The sequence below is a fragment of the Panthera leo genome, chromosome C1, assembly GCF_018350215.1.
Source record: "Panthera leo isolate Ple1 chromosome C1, P.leo_Ple1_pat1.1, whole genome shotgun sequence".
NCBI classification, from domain to species: Eukaryota; Metazoa; Chordata; class Mammalia; order Carnivora; family Felidae; genus Panthera; species Panthera leo.
Window position 1 is genome coordinate 38061205 of NC_056686.1, and position 13492 is coordinate 38074696.

The following is a 13492-nucleotide window of genomic DNA, read 5'->3' on the forward strand; positions in this document are numbered from 1 at the left end:
GTTAGTTTGACCTTCCTACTAAAAGTAAAGACAACACAGTGATGCTAAATGTTAGCAAGTAACAGTTTCATTGCTGATGATTCCCTTACAAGTGATTATATTACCTTTATGTAAAACATAATGCTTTTTCCATTTTCCAGTATTTCCCTGTCAAATTATTCTAAGATTTTTAAACTATGATACAATAATACTAAAGTCAGAAATATATAAAAACACTTAATGGATTTGAGCTCTTTTTACTTTTACAAATTAACTTACTTAACTACACAATCAAGAAGTACTTTGGTGGCACTTAGGTGGGTTAGTTGGTTAAGCATCTGACTCTTGATTTCGGTTCAGGTCGTGACCTCATTGTTCATGAGATCCAGCCCCGCACTGGGGCTCTGCGCTATTAGCTTGCAATGCTTGGGATTCTCCCTCTCCTCTATCTCTCTGCCCCTCCCTCCTCCTCCTCCTGCTTGTGCTCTCTCTCTCTCTCTTTTTCAAAATAAATAAACTTAAAAAAATACGTTGGACACTCTCCTCATGTTAAAAAAAATTACACCTTGTAGATATGCAGTTCTTGAAACAGAAGAGAGATAAGTCTCTACCAATTCCGCCAACATTTCTTCCCTTAATGTATGAGTTACATTCAGATCTATGAATGAATCTGGCTTCTATTGCTTGCAACATTTCAAACATCAGCTTTAACGCTGTTTTGAAATAAGTGGAGACAAATGGTAAAATTCAAAGGAACAGTCACAAAGCACCTGCCAAAATATTTGGAAGCACACAAATCACACATTCACCAAAACATGAAAAGATATTGTGTATGCCCAGTGCAACTTCATTCTAATGTAGAAGTCAGATATTCGTCCTCTACAAACCCAGCCTTTGACCTACTAACTTGAGAATTTCAAACATCACACATTACAGAAAAGGTAAATATGAGTTGCCTGATAATTAACCAAATGATTTTCTGCAATCCACTTTTATTAATGATGCCCACCATGCCTATTTATTAGTTATCTATTGCTATACAGCAGATTACTTAGTAGTTTATAACGAATGTACGTGCTTATTATTTCACATACTTTCTATGGGTCAGGAATCTGGCAGAAGCTGAACTGGGTGGTTCTTGGCTCAAAATCTCTCATGAGATTGCAGTCAAGATGTTTGGGCTGCCGTTATCTGAAGGTTTACCGGGGGCAAGAGGTCTGCTTCCTAAGAAGGCTCATTCACATGGCTGTTGGCTGGAGGCCTCAGTTCTTTTCTAGTTTTTAGCAAGAGGACTCAGCTCCTCAACACATAAACATCCTGAGTGTCTTCAGGACAAGGCAGCTAAGTTCTCCCAAAGCAAAGCAAGGAGAAAGCCACAATCGTTATTATGACTTACTCACCTAAGTCTAACACTGTCACATCTATCTCATTGTATTCATTACAGCCCTGAAGTACAGCCCACATTCAAGGACAAAGGAGTTAGACTTCCTTTTCAGCAGAGGAATATCAAACATTTGTGGACATATTTTATTTCATTTTTTAAAAAATTTTTAAATGTTTGTTTATTTTTGAGAGAGAGAGAGAGAGAGAGACAGAGCGAGCGGGGAAGGGGCAGAGAGAGGAGACACAGAGTCAGAAGCAGGCTCCAGGCTCTCAGCTATCAGCATGGAGCACGACACAGGGCTCAAACTCACAAATGGTGAGATCACGACCTGAGCCAAAGTCAGACACTTAACCAACTGAGCCACCCAGGCGCCCCTTATTTCATTTTTAATGTTTTTATTTATTTTTGAGAGAGAGAGAGACAGAGTGTGAGCAGGGGAGGGACACAGAGGGAGGGAGACACAGAATCTGAAGCAGGATCCAGGCTCTGAGCTATCAGCACAGAGCCTGACGCGGGGCTCAAACCCACAAACCATGAGATCATGACCTGAACCGAAGTCAGATGCCACCCAGGTGCCCCATTGTGGACGTATTTTAAAACCACCAGTCTACCCTCTGACCACAAGTTATTTAGACTCCTTTCATGTGTAAACTAAACTCATGCCCTACAAAGAAAAAAGAAAAAATGAAAAAGGAAAGAAAGAAAGCAAAGCAAAGCAAAGTCTCATCCTTTTACAACCTCAGCTTGAAATCCAGGATGTTGGCATCTAAGTCAAGTCCTTATTCAACCTCCACAGATGTGGTTCTTTAAGAGCAGTTCTGACAATACAGTCCCTCACAGTTGGAAGACTTGTGAACCAAAGAGACAAGATGTCTGCCCCACACATACCCAAAATACACACGTGCAGCAGGCATAGGATAATCACTACAGATATTCTTATTCACAAAAGGAGAAAACAAGAGGCAAACAGGAATCACTGGTCCATTGAAATTCTAAAATCCAGCCAGGAAAATGTTAGAAGTTCCTTGATTAGAAGTTTAGCCCTGTTCCTGATCAGAAATAACTATTCTCTGGGCTCCTCTGGGCTCTTGCTTCCATCCTCTAAATTATCATTCCTTCTCAATGAGAGGTAGACCATGTGTTAGAGCTGCACAGTGTTCTGAGTGTGAGTCCTGTCAACAGAATTCTGGGGGTCCAGTTTTCATTTTGTGACGTCTCTCTGCATTTCAGACCAAGCTGGCGGTATTTCCAACAATATAATGCTCTTTATTTTTTTTTTAAATTTTTTTAATATTTATTTATTTTTGAGACAGAGAGAGAGAAAGAGAGCATGAACAGGGGAGGGTCAGAGAAAGAGGGAGACACAGAATCTGAAACAGGCTCCAGGCTCTGAGCTGTCAGCAAAGAGCCCGACGCGGGCCTCAAACCCACGGACCGCGAGATCATGACCTGAGCCAAAGTCGGACGCTTAACCGACTGAGCCACCCAGGCACCCCAATATAATGCTCTTTAAAAACATGTGTGGTTCTCCTATGAATCTTACTGCAGTTCACTCCATTAGACCAAAGCTGCACGCTTCTCTCCACTGGGCTTCTGCTGAGACTGCCCTTACGCATCTTCAAAAAAACCTGATACTTGATTAAATTATTTTCTAAGACATCATCTTGGATCTTTCTGAGATTTTAATGAAGGATTATATAGTCACACCCTAGGTTTCACCATCAGACCACAATTTCCCAAAAGTGCCTGGAATGATTTTTGCTCAGAAGTCAACCCTTAATTTTAGCATTATCTGCCATTGGGAAAAGTGGGGAATCTTCAGAAACAGTAAGTTCCAACTCCTTTTTGCTAAACAGCCTTTCCTTTTGCTTATCTCTCTCCTCTCATACTTTGCTATAAAGCAGCAAGAGAAAACCAAACAGACCCTCTAACAATCTATCTGAAAGTCTTAGACCACTCATTTCCTTAAATATTTCTCTACATTACTGCAGATGACTATATGGCTAAACTTTCTGCCATTACATCACAAAGATTCCTCTTTTTATTTATTATTTATTTTTAATTTTTTTAATGTTTATTTATTTTTGAGTGAGAGAGCATGAGCAGGGCAGGGGCAGAGAGAGAGAGTGAGACACAGAATCTGAAGCAGGCTCCAGGCTCCAAGCTTTCAGCACAGAGCCTGATGCGGGGCTCAAACTCAAGAACGGTGAGATAATGACCTGAGCCAAAGTCAGATGCTTAGCCAACTGAGCCACCCAGATGCCCCAATAAAGATTCCTTTTAATCCTAACTCCAATAACATTTACCTTACTTTCTGCAAACACGCATCTGACAGTTTCTTCAAGACCTTTCAAGCTTTTACAAACATTCTAGCAAAGCCTTCCTAGCTTCTGCCCTCTCTGTACAGTTGCTTGAGTATCTTCACACATAGCAGTTGGCTTAGCCCAAAGTAAGCGATACAAGGGTGAGTGCAAGAAGAAAGCCACAATGCATTTAAAGACCTGGTCTCCAAGGTCCAATACTGTCACTTCACCACATTTTATCTGTTAGAGTCACTAAGTATAGTCTGTAGAATTAGCTCCACCTTTGGAAGAGAGAAGTATCAAATCATTTGTGGACGTATTTTATAACTACCATAGCCTGGATTGCAACTTATCACTTTACCCTTCCCCATATATTGCTGGTCACATAGTAAATACTCAGTGTTTTAGCCATTATTTTCACTGAGCATTCAAAACCATTGTGTATCAGCTGGGGTTCTCTGGGAAAACAGAACTAATAGGAGAGGGAGGAAGAGAAAGAGAGAGAGAGAGGACGCAAGATTTAAGGAATTGGCTCATGCAATTATGAGAGTTGCAAGTCCAAAATCCAGAGGGCAATCCAGAGGCTAGCAACTCAGACAAAAGTTGATATCACAGTCTTGTGTGTGAAATCTGTATGCAAGCTAGCCGGGTAAAATTTAGGTTGTATCTCTACATTATAGTTTTGAGGCAGAATCCCTTATTGTTTGGGAAACCTTAGGTTTTGCTCTTCAGGCCTTCAACTAATTGGATGAGATCCACCTACATTGTCAATGGTAATCTCCTATACTTAAAGTCAACTGTTTGTAAACATTAATTACATCTACAAAATACTTTCACAGTAACATCTAGACTAGAGTTTGACGAAACAACTGGGCACCATAACCTAACCAAGTTGATGCATAAAATTAATCATCACTCCATCTCAAATGTCAGTTCCTCTATGATGTCTATAAGATGTAATTCATTCATTCAATTCAATCAAGAGGCATTTGAGTACCTACTCCATGCAAAGTACTGTGTGAATAGTTAAATTTAAAGAAGAGAAAGCCACAGATCCTGTTTCTATGGAGTTCACAGTCTAAAGGAGACTATCATCATCATCACCACTGTCATGATCTCCACAGCCATCATCATATCACTAACATTTATTGAGTGTTCTCTGTGCCAGGTATTGCTATAACCATTTACAAGGTTTCATTAATCCACCCAACAGCCTTATGATATCTTAATATTATAGTGCTTTGCTCAAATTTAGTCAGGTAGTCTGTGAGAGTGCCAGGATTTAATCTCAGATGTGATTGAATTCTTGCCACAGCAATGGGTTCAGGAAGACAGCCTAAGACTCAGACAGATGTCATAAGAATTCTGAGGAAGGGTACACTGTTGTCTGCCAGGACAACAAACTACTGATTGGAGTGTTTTATCCATCCACTTAAAAACACTGGATACGACTAGATTTATATCTGCCATTTTGCTGTTCAGTTTATACACATACCATGTATATTTTGATTCTTCCATTCATTCTAGGGGTCTCACCTGTATATACATAGCTTAGTGGTCATCCTATGAACCTGTAAGTGTTCCACTCTGTTGATTATCCGTGTGTGGCTTGGGGAATACATTCAAAGACACAGCCAGATCTGTAGTTTCTACCGAGTTTCACTTTTTGCTGGGCTCGCACTGTCTCTCGTTGCATATGCATAGTTTCACAGTCAGCCAGGAATGAGCGGAGAGCTGACCTCAGCCCTCCCTTACTTCTCTGTGAAATTGCTCCCTTACTTCTGTGAACCTTCTGGCAGATGGCTGCTCAATCTAACTGGAACAGCCTTCAGCCTATCAAAACTATGTGGTTTCTTCATCCATTTGCATCCAAATCCACATTTAGTTGGTGAAGACACACTGTTTGCCCTTAGGATTCTGACACCAATTCCCATGTGTGGGTTTTCCAACATTAGCAAGCAATTCTCTGTGACACCAGATAGGGGTCCTATAATTTAACTCAGTTCTAACACTACATGGGGATAGTATCAGATCCCACAGGTTAATGATCAGTCCTAAGAGACTGTACCCACCTCACTTCAGATGTCATCCCAACTCTAGGTTGTCACCTGTGTTTCTGACCAATCAGCTATAATTTGGAAGTCTCCATGCCCTTCTCCCCTGGTTCAATTAATTGGCTAGAGAGGCTCACAAAACCCAGGAAAATAGTTTACTGTTTACCAATTTATTATAAATGAATATGATAAAGGATACAGCTGAACATCCAGATGGAAGAGATTCATAGAGCAAGGTAGGTGGGAAGGGACATGGAGCTCCCATGCCCTCTCTAGGCACACAACTCTCGCAGCACCTGCCTCAGAAGTTCACCTAAGAGCTCTCTAAACCAAACCCCTATGGGTTTTTGTGGAGGCTTCAGTACTATATCCACAATTGATTAATTACTGGCCATCGGTGTTTTAATGCAATCTCCAGCCTCATATACCCTCCCCACAGGTCAGGGTGCTGAAAGTTCCAACCCTCTAACCACATGTTTGTTCTCCCTGGCAATTAACCCTCATCCTTAGGCTATCTAGGGGCCTTTCAAAAGTTACCTCATTAACATAACAAAACAAGTAAAACACCTTTATTGCTCCTACCACTTAAAAAATTCCAAGGGTTTTGGAAGTTCTGTGCCAGAAAAAGGATACAACCAAATATATATTTCTTAGATCAATGAAACAGAATAGAGAACCCAGAAATGGACCCACAAATGTATGGCCAACTAATCTTTCACAAAACAGGAAAGAATATCCAATGGAATAAAGACAGTCTCTTTAGCAAGTGGTGTTGCGAAAACTGTACAGCAACATGCAGAAAAATGAACCTGGACCACTTTCTTACACCATACAAAAATAAACTCAAAATAGATGAAAGACCTAAATGTAAGACAGGAAGCCATCAAAATTCTAGAGGAGAAAGTAGGTTAACAACCTCTCTGACCTCGTCCATAGAAACTTCTTACTTGACATGTCTCCAGAAGCAAGGGAAACAAAAACAAAAAATGAACTATTGGGACCATCATCTGGACAGTGAAGGAAACAACCACAAAACTAAAAGGCAACCAACAGAATGGGAGAAGATATTTGCAAATGACATTTCAGATAAAGGGTTAGTATCCAATATCTATAAAGAACGTATCAAACTCAACACCCCAAAAATAAATAATCCAGTGAAGAAATGGGCAAAAGACAAGAATAGACACTTTTCCAAAGAAGACATCCAGATGGCCAACCGACACATGAAAAAATACTCAACATCACTCATCGTCAGGGAAATACAAATTAAAACCACAATGAGGTATCACCTCATACCAGTTAGAATGGCTAAAATTAACAACTCAGGCAACAACAGATGCTGGCGAGGATGCGGAAAAAGAGGATCTCTTTTGCACTGCCAGTGGGAATGCAAACTAGTGCAGCCACTCTGGAAAGGTTCCTCAAAAAGTTAAAAATAGAACTACCCTATGACCCAGAGACTGCACTACTAGGTATTTATCCAAGGGATACAGGTGTGCTGTTTTGAAGGGGCACATGCACCCCAATGTTTATAGCAGCGTTATTGACAATAGCCAAAATATGGAAAGAGCCCAAATGTCCATTGACAGATGAATGGATAAAGAAGATGTGTTATAAAAAAAAAAAAAAAAAAGAAGATGTGGTATGTATATATACAATGGAGTATTACTCAGCAATCAAAAAGAATGAAATCTTGCCATTTGCAACTATGTGGATGGAACTAGAGGGTATTATGCTAAGCGAAATAAGTCAGAGAAAGACAAATATCATATGACTTCATTCATATGAGGAATTTAAAATACAAAACAGATGAACATAAGGGAAGGGAAGCAAAAATAATATAAAAGCAAGGAGAGGGACAAAACATAAGAGACTCTTAAATATGGAGAACAAACAGAGGGTTACTGGAGGGGTTTGGAGGGGCAATGTGCTAAATGGGTAAGGGGCATTATGGAGGACACTTATTGGGAAGAGCACTGGGTGTTATACATAGGGAGGAATCACTGGAATCTACTCCTGAAAACATTATTGCACTATATGCTAACTGACTTGGATGTAAATTAAAAATAAATAAATATTTTTTAAAAATTACAATATCACAGTCTTACTGCCCAAACCTGATTCCGACCCCTCTGGCAGCAGAGCTGTTGATTTTTCTGCCCAACCCCAGGACTGGTGAAGCTACAATTTCTCACTGGCCAAGTAGGGTATGGAAGCTGTCTCAGGCAAGAAGGCCACATGTTCCTGCCATTTTTATCCAAATCTTTAGCCATTATTTAAGTATAAACACTTAATCTGTCTTTTTTTTTTTAAATTCCAGTTAGTTAACATACAGTGTAATATTAGTTTCAGGTGTACAATACAGTGATTCAACACTTGCTTATAACCTTAAACAGGCTTAATTTGTCTTAATTGCCAGTTTTCAGTGTCCTAAAACTGGTGTTTATGACAATTTTGTCCAGTTTTATACTTATTTTGTATGGAGAGAGGAACAGTCAACCTCTTCACACCACCATTACCAGAAGTAATTATATGTATGTGTGTGTGTGTGTGTGTGTGTGTGTGTATATGTGTGTGTGTATATATATATATATATATATATATATATATATATATATGTATGTATTTTTTGTCTTAGTAATCCAACATCTGAATGTATGTAAAAGTAACCCAAAGTAAATGAAGAAGATACCTATTAATGGTCCATACTTTTATGTTTATATTGTCAATTTGGTATAATATAGCCTTTTAAATTTCTTTCAAAACACCATAATTTTTTTTAAATGTTTATTTACCTTTGAGAGAGAGAAAGACAGAGCATGCATAGGGGAGGGGCAGACAGAATCTGAGGCAGGCTCCAGACTGCATGCTGTCAGCACAGAGCCTGACATAGGGCTTGAACTCACCAACCATGAGATAATGACCTGAGCTGAAGTCAGATGTTTAACCAACTGAGCCACCCAGGTGCCCTCAAAACACCATAATGTTAAAATCAGATTTTTTTTTTTTCATTGCAGGCTTCCATACATTTGCTGAAACACTCTTTGAAGGTTTTTATAATAGAAGGTAGCTAACTGACACTGAAAATATCTCAAAGGAAGTATATTTTCATAGATTTACTAGTCAACTTTTACACTTCTAGCAAGCTGAAGTTGCTATTTCCAAGGACAGAGCATATCATAAATCTAGACCTACAGGGAAAACTATTTAATTCACCATATTGGCTCATATATCACCCCATTTCCCTTACTCAAACAACTTAAACATTTTATAAAATTAGTAAAAAAATGTTTGCCCAAATTATTTGAACCTATACATCTTTTGCTTTTTTCTTCTTTGAAATAGCAGGGTCTTCTCTCAGCTTCTCTAAGTGGAAGACATTTTCAGGGATAAAAATATGTGTAAATCACCCAACAAAAGTTGAACAGAGTTGGAGGAAAGGATGGAAGAATTGGCTATCACATTGTAGTTTTCACATTTAGTTATATGAATATATATTTCCATGACATGGACATACAACAATCTATCCAAACTCCTACTAATGAACATTTAAATTATTGCAATTTTTCACTATTATGAACCATGCTATCAGTGAACACCCCTAGAAAAACTCTTAGTATACCAGACAGAATACATCCCCCAGGTACACACCTAGAAGGCAACAGGCTATGAGAATCTTTGCCTTTATTAGATAATTCTGAACTGTGGTAGTTTTCACACTTCTGATATGGTCAGATTTTATTAAATTTTACCAATCTTATGGCTACAAAAATGAAATCATACGGTTTTTTTCATTTGGATTTCCCCATATGCTGATGAGATTCAGCACCTTTTCAAATGTTTATTGGTCATCCTTCTGAGGGAATAATAAAGAAAAGAGAAAAGAGAGGGAATGTGGGGAGGCAGGACGCAGGTGGCAGAAGGAAAAAAGAGAAATCTGAATAATACAAGGCAAAATAACACTTGTTAATTCTAGATGAAAGATGCATGGGTTCTGTTATATCATTTTCATTCAGATTTATGTTTAAAATAACATCATAATTTCATTAAAAATATGTTTTGAACCACATTAAACTTTAAATCAGTTCTTCACATTTCAGGTATTAAAGGCTATATGGTGCTTTTAACAGTGATCCCATATCACAAATTGATTCCAAAAATAGTAAGCACTTACTCGAAGGCCAGAAATCCTCCTCATGGTAACCTGGCGGTTTGAATCATGGTGTCCAGAAATTTGGTTTGGACCCGGGAACATGAAATCTCGTGTATTTTCATCATATGTAGACAGTGTTTCACCCACTACAAAAAAGATATACTATGACTCAAACTATAACAAAATATTCTATTCAGAAGCAAAATCATCAGGTACAAAAATATATAGGGCCTGATGCTTTACTGAAATATCTGCTTCATGTCATGTTTGTTTGTTTTCCTATGAAAGGAAAATTTAAAGCAAGTTATGTTAAATGGATTCCTTATTCAGAAATGTAGTACATAATGACATTCTCCTTTCCCTTTATAGAAGGGAGATGTTCATGTAAATTTTATGAGTACCTACATGTTTCTAGAGAAAAAAAGTCCTTGTAAACCTATCAAGTTGGTATGACATTTATACAAACCTGAAACTTAATTACTATCTCCACAAATTTTTTCTACCTTCCATTCCTTTCTACCTGACACTATAAGACATTACGTTACATGTTGGGAAAAAATGTAGACATTCTCTAGAATTTATGGTTACCTGAATTATGTATATATGTAATATTCAAAATCTTTAAGATTACTAATTTTCAATAACATATAGTTCTCCATTTTTCACATAAAATAATTATTTAAGGTAGATTTTTCCTATAATTAGAGAGGTAAATAACAAAAATCAAGCCAGTCTTTATTTTAATTCTACCTATCCCAGAGATTTGTAATATTTACTAAACAGTTAAGGTTTTATTCCCCTCCATTCCTAGTAACAGTCAACACACAAAAAAAGGATAATTACTTTATCAACAAAAAAAATAGAGTTTGGGAAAAATCACAAAAACTCAGAAGTCGTTTTTATGAATGTCCCAAAATATGCTAGAATGATAGCATGTAATTTTCCATTTTCCATTATTACTATTTATTCAATCTTAGAACAATATGTTCAAATACTATTTATGTCAATCTTTCTGAATATATTATTTTCATCTATTGACATTTTACATTTATGGACCAATACTAGAAACTCAACATTGTTCTTAATTTGAGAAGGAGGGGAAAAGATGGTATTTTTAAGAAGCATTCTTTTAAATGGGTTTGCACATCAATTACCTTATCAAAATATAATACAGTACCTGGTGGAACTAGTTGAATCAACTCAAACAATGCAGTATCATCTGAAAGTTTAAAGAAAAATTTCCTTAGACAAATTAATAATAAACAAAAATTAGTTACTCTAATCACAAGTCTCTAAAAGTCAAAGTAATTGCCAGGTAGACTACATATACGTTTGTATCTTAGTATACTGTGGGTGAAAATATATATATACACATATGTATGTATACATATGTATACATATACATATGTATATGTATACATATGTGTATATATATGTATGTGTGTGTGTGTATATATATATATATATATATATATATATATATATGTATATGTATATGTATATATATATTTTGGCTGCCATGTCTCTTAGGGCTTTACTATTCTATAGTGGAGATTAACCCTTCAACCTCTCTGGAGTTTTTCTGATTTTTTTTTTTATTTTTTTAGAGCAGTTTTAGGTTTACAACAAAACTAGAGAGGGAAGTACAGAGATTTCCCATATGTCTCTGTCCCCACACATGCACAGCCTCCCTACTATCAACCTCACTCACAGGAATGGCACGTTTTTGTTTTTGTTTTTGTTTTTGTTTTTTACCAAGGATAAACCCCCATAGTTCCATCATAATCACACAAAGTCCATAGTTTACCTTAGGGTTCAGTCTTGGTGATGTATACTCTGTGGGTTTGGACAAATGTATAATGACATATTCCATCGTTATAGTATCACCCATAGTATTTTCACTTCCCTGATTTTCCTCTGTGCTCTTGCCTATTCATCTCTCTGTTCCACTTCAATTTGCCCCCACAAGCAACCACTGATCTTTTCATTGTCTCCAGTTTTGCCTTTTCCAGAATGTCATGTAGTTAGAATCATATAGCGTTCAGGTTTTTCCCATTGGCTTCTTTCACTCAGTAACACACATTTCAGGGTCCTTCATGTTATTGATGGCTTGATAGCTCATTTCTTTTTCTTAAATGTTTACTTATTTATTTTTTTGGTCGGGGTGGGGGAGGTGGCACAGCGAGAGAAGGAGACAATCCCAAGCAGGTTCCGTGATCTCAGCACAGAGTCCAATGCAGGGCTCAAACTCACACACTGTGAGATCATGACCTGAGCCGAAATCAAGAATGGGACACTTAACCAACTGAGCTACCCAGGTGCCCTGATAGCTCATTTCTTTTAAGTGTTGAATAATATTCATTGTCTGGATATACCACCCTTTATTTATCCATTCATCTACTAGGGGGGCATCTTGGTTGCTTCCAAGTTTTGACAGTTATAAAAAAAGGCTTCTATAAACAAGCTTGTGGAGAAAGGAGTTCGGGTGGTGGAGGAGCAGGGAGACCTTCAGCTTGTCTCGTCCCTCAAATAAAGCAAGTTATCGAATAACTCTGAACACCCAAGAAATCAATCAGAGGTCTGAGAGAACAGAAAGTACAAATCTACAGGTAGAAAAATGACCACCTTCTGGAAGGAGAGAGTTTACTTGGGGGAGACATAGCTGTGGGTACAGAGGCTGTGAGGGAGCCTGCTTACAGAGGCTACTGCAAAGTATTATAAGCAGCAGAGTACAAAATCTGAACTTTTAGAAGTCCACCACCATGCAGGATGTGCCTGGATTAAAGGTGCTCAGGTGGCAAACCAGGGCAGAATCCCAGGAGTGACAGCATGGTCTGAGGATCCGCTGGGTCACAAGAAAGACGGGTCAGGCCAACCTGCTGCACTGTTCCCAAGCATAGGAGTGGGGACTCGGGCTGAGGGCAGTGAGCTAAGGCAGGGTGCTGGCTTTCTACTCTGTTTTGACATAAACTCTGAACCACTGCGGGGTCTGTGACTGCTTTCCTCACACTGGCTGGCAAAGGGCAAAAGCACAGCAAGATGCTCCCCCAGGGGAACAGCACGGGTCCCTGTGCAGGATTCCCTAAAATTTGTGTAGTTTTGAAACTTAGTCGTGTGCCTGAGATAAAAAAGCTCAGATCAGGCAGGGTGAACGCATGGTTCTCACGAAAACCAGGTACACAAGAGGGGTGACTACTCTTCTGTGAGGGTTTGTTGAAGAGTGGGAGGTGTGAACTTTGAGCTCCAGGGCTAGGGAGCTGTGCATCCTGTCCATCTGAACTGAAAGCCTTCAGGGAGCAAAACAGCGCCACCTAGTGGAGGATGGAGCCACGTACACAAAGCACAACCTCCTCCTTTTCACCCAGTCCCGGCCCATTTTCACTGAAACAAGTCAGCCTGAAAATTAGCGCAGAAGGTCGGTCCCCCAGAAGACCAGCACAAACAACTCAACACCAAGTCTACTGATCATAGAATGCTGCAAAGCTTCAGCTCTAGGGGAAACGGGATCTAACTTCCTTTTTACTTTCATCCCTTTTTATTATTATTTATTTTCTCAAGTATCTTCTTAGTTTTTCTCAAGTTCTTTTTTCTGTTATCTATTTTCTCTATTCTATTCTAT

The 13492-nt window shown here is 38.5% G+C and overlaps 1 protein-coding gene across 4 annotated transcripts in view; it reads right to left on the minus strand.

Moving 5' to 3' along the window:
• Positions 1-13492, minus strand: part of SPATA6 (spermatogenesis associated 6) — a 147448-nt gene that overhangs the window by 86584 nt on the left and 47372 nt on the right. For all 4 annotated transcript variants that reach the window (XM_042951549.1, XM_042951546.1, XM_042951548.1 and 1 more), the window contains exons 4-5: positions 11051-11092; positions 9895-10019 (exon numbers count right to left, since the gene is read on the minus strand). In XM_042951549.1, coding sequence (XP_042807483.1) covers positions 9895-10019; positions 11051-11092 — 167 coding nt within the window. The remainder of the gene's footprint in view (positions 1-9894; positions 10020-11050; positions 11093-13492) is intronic.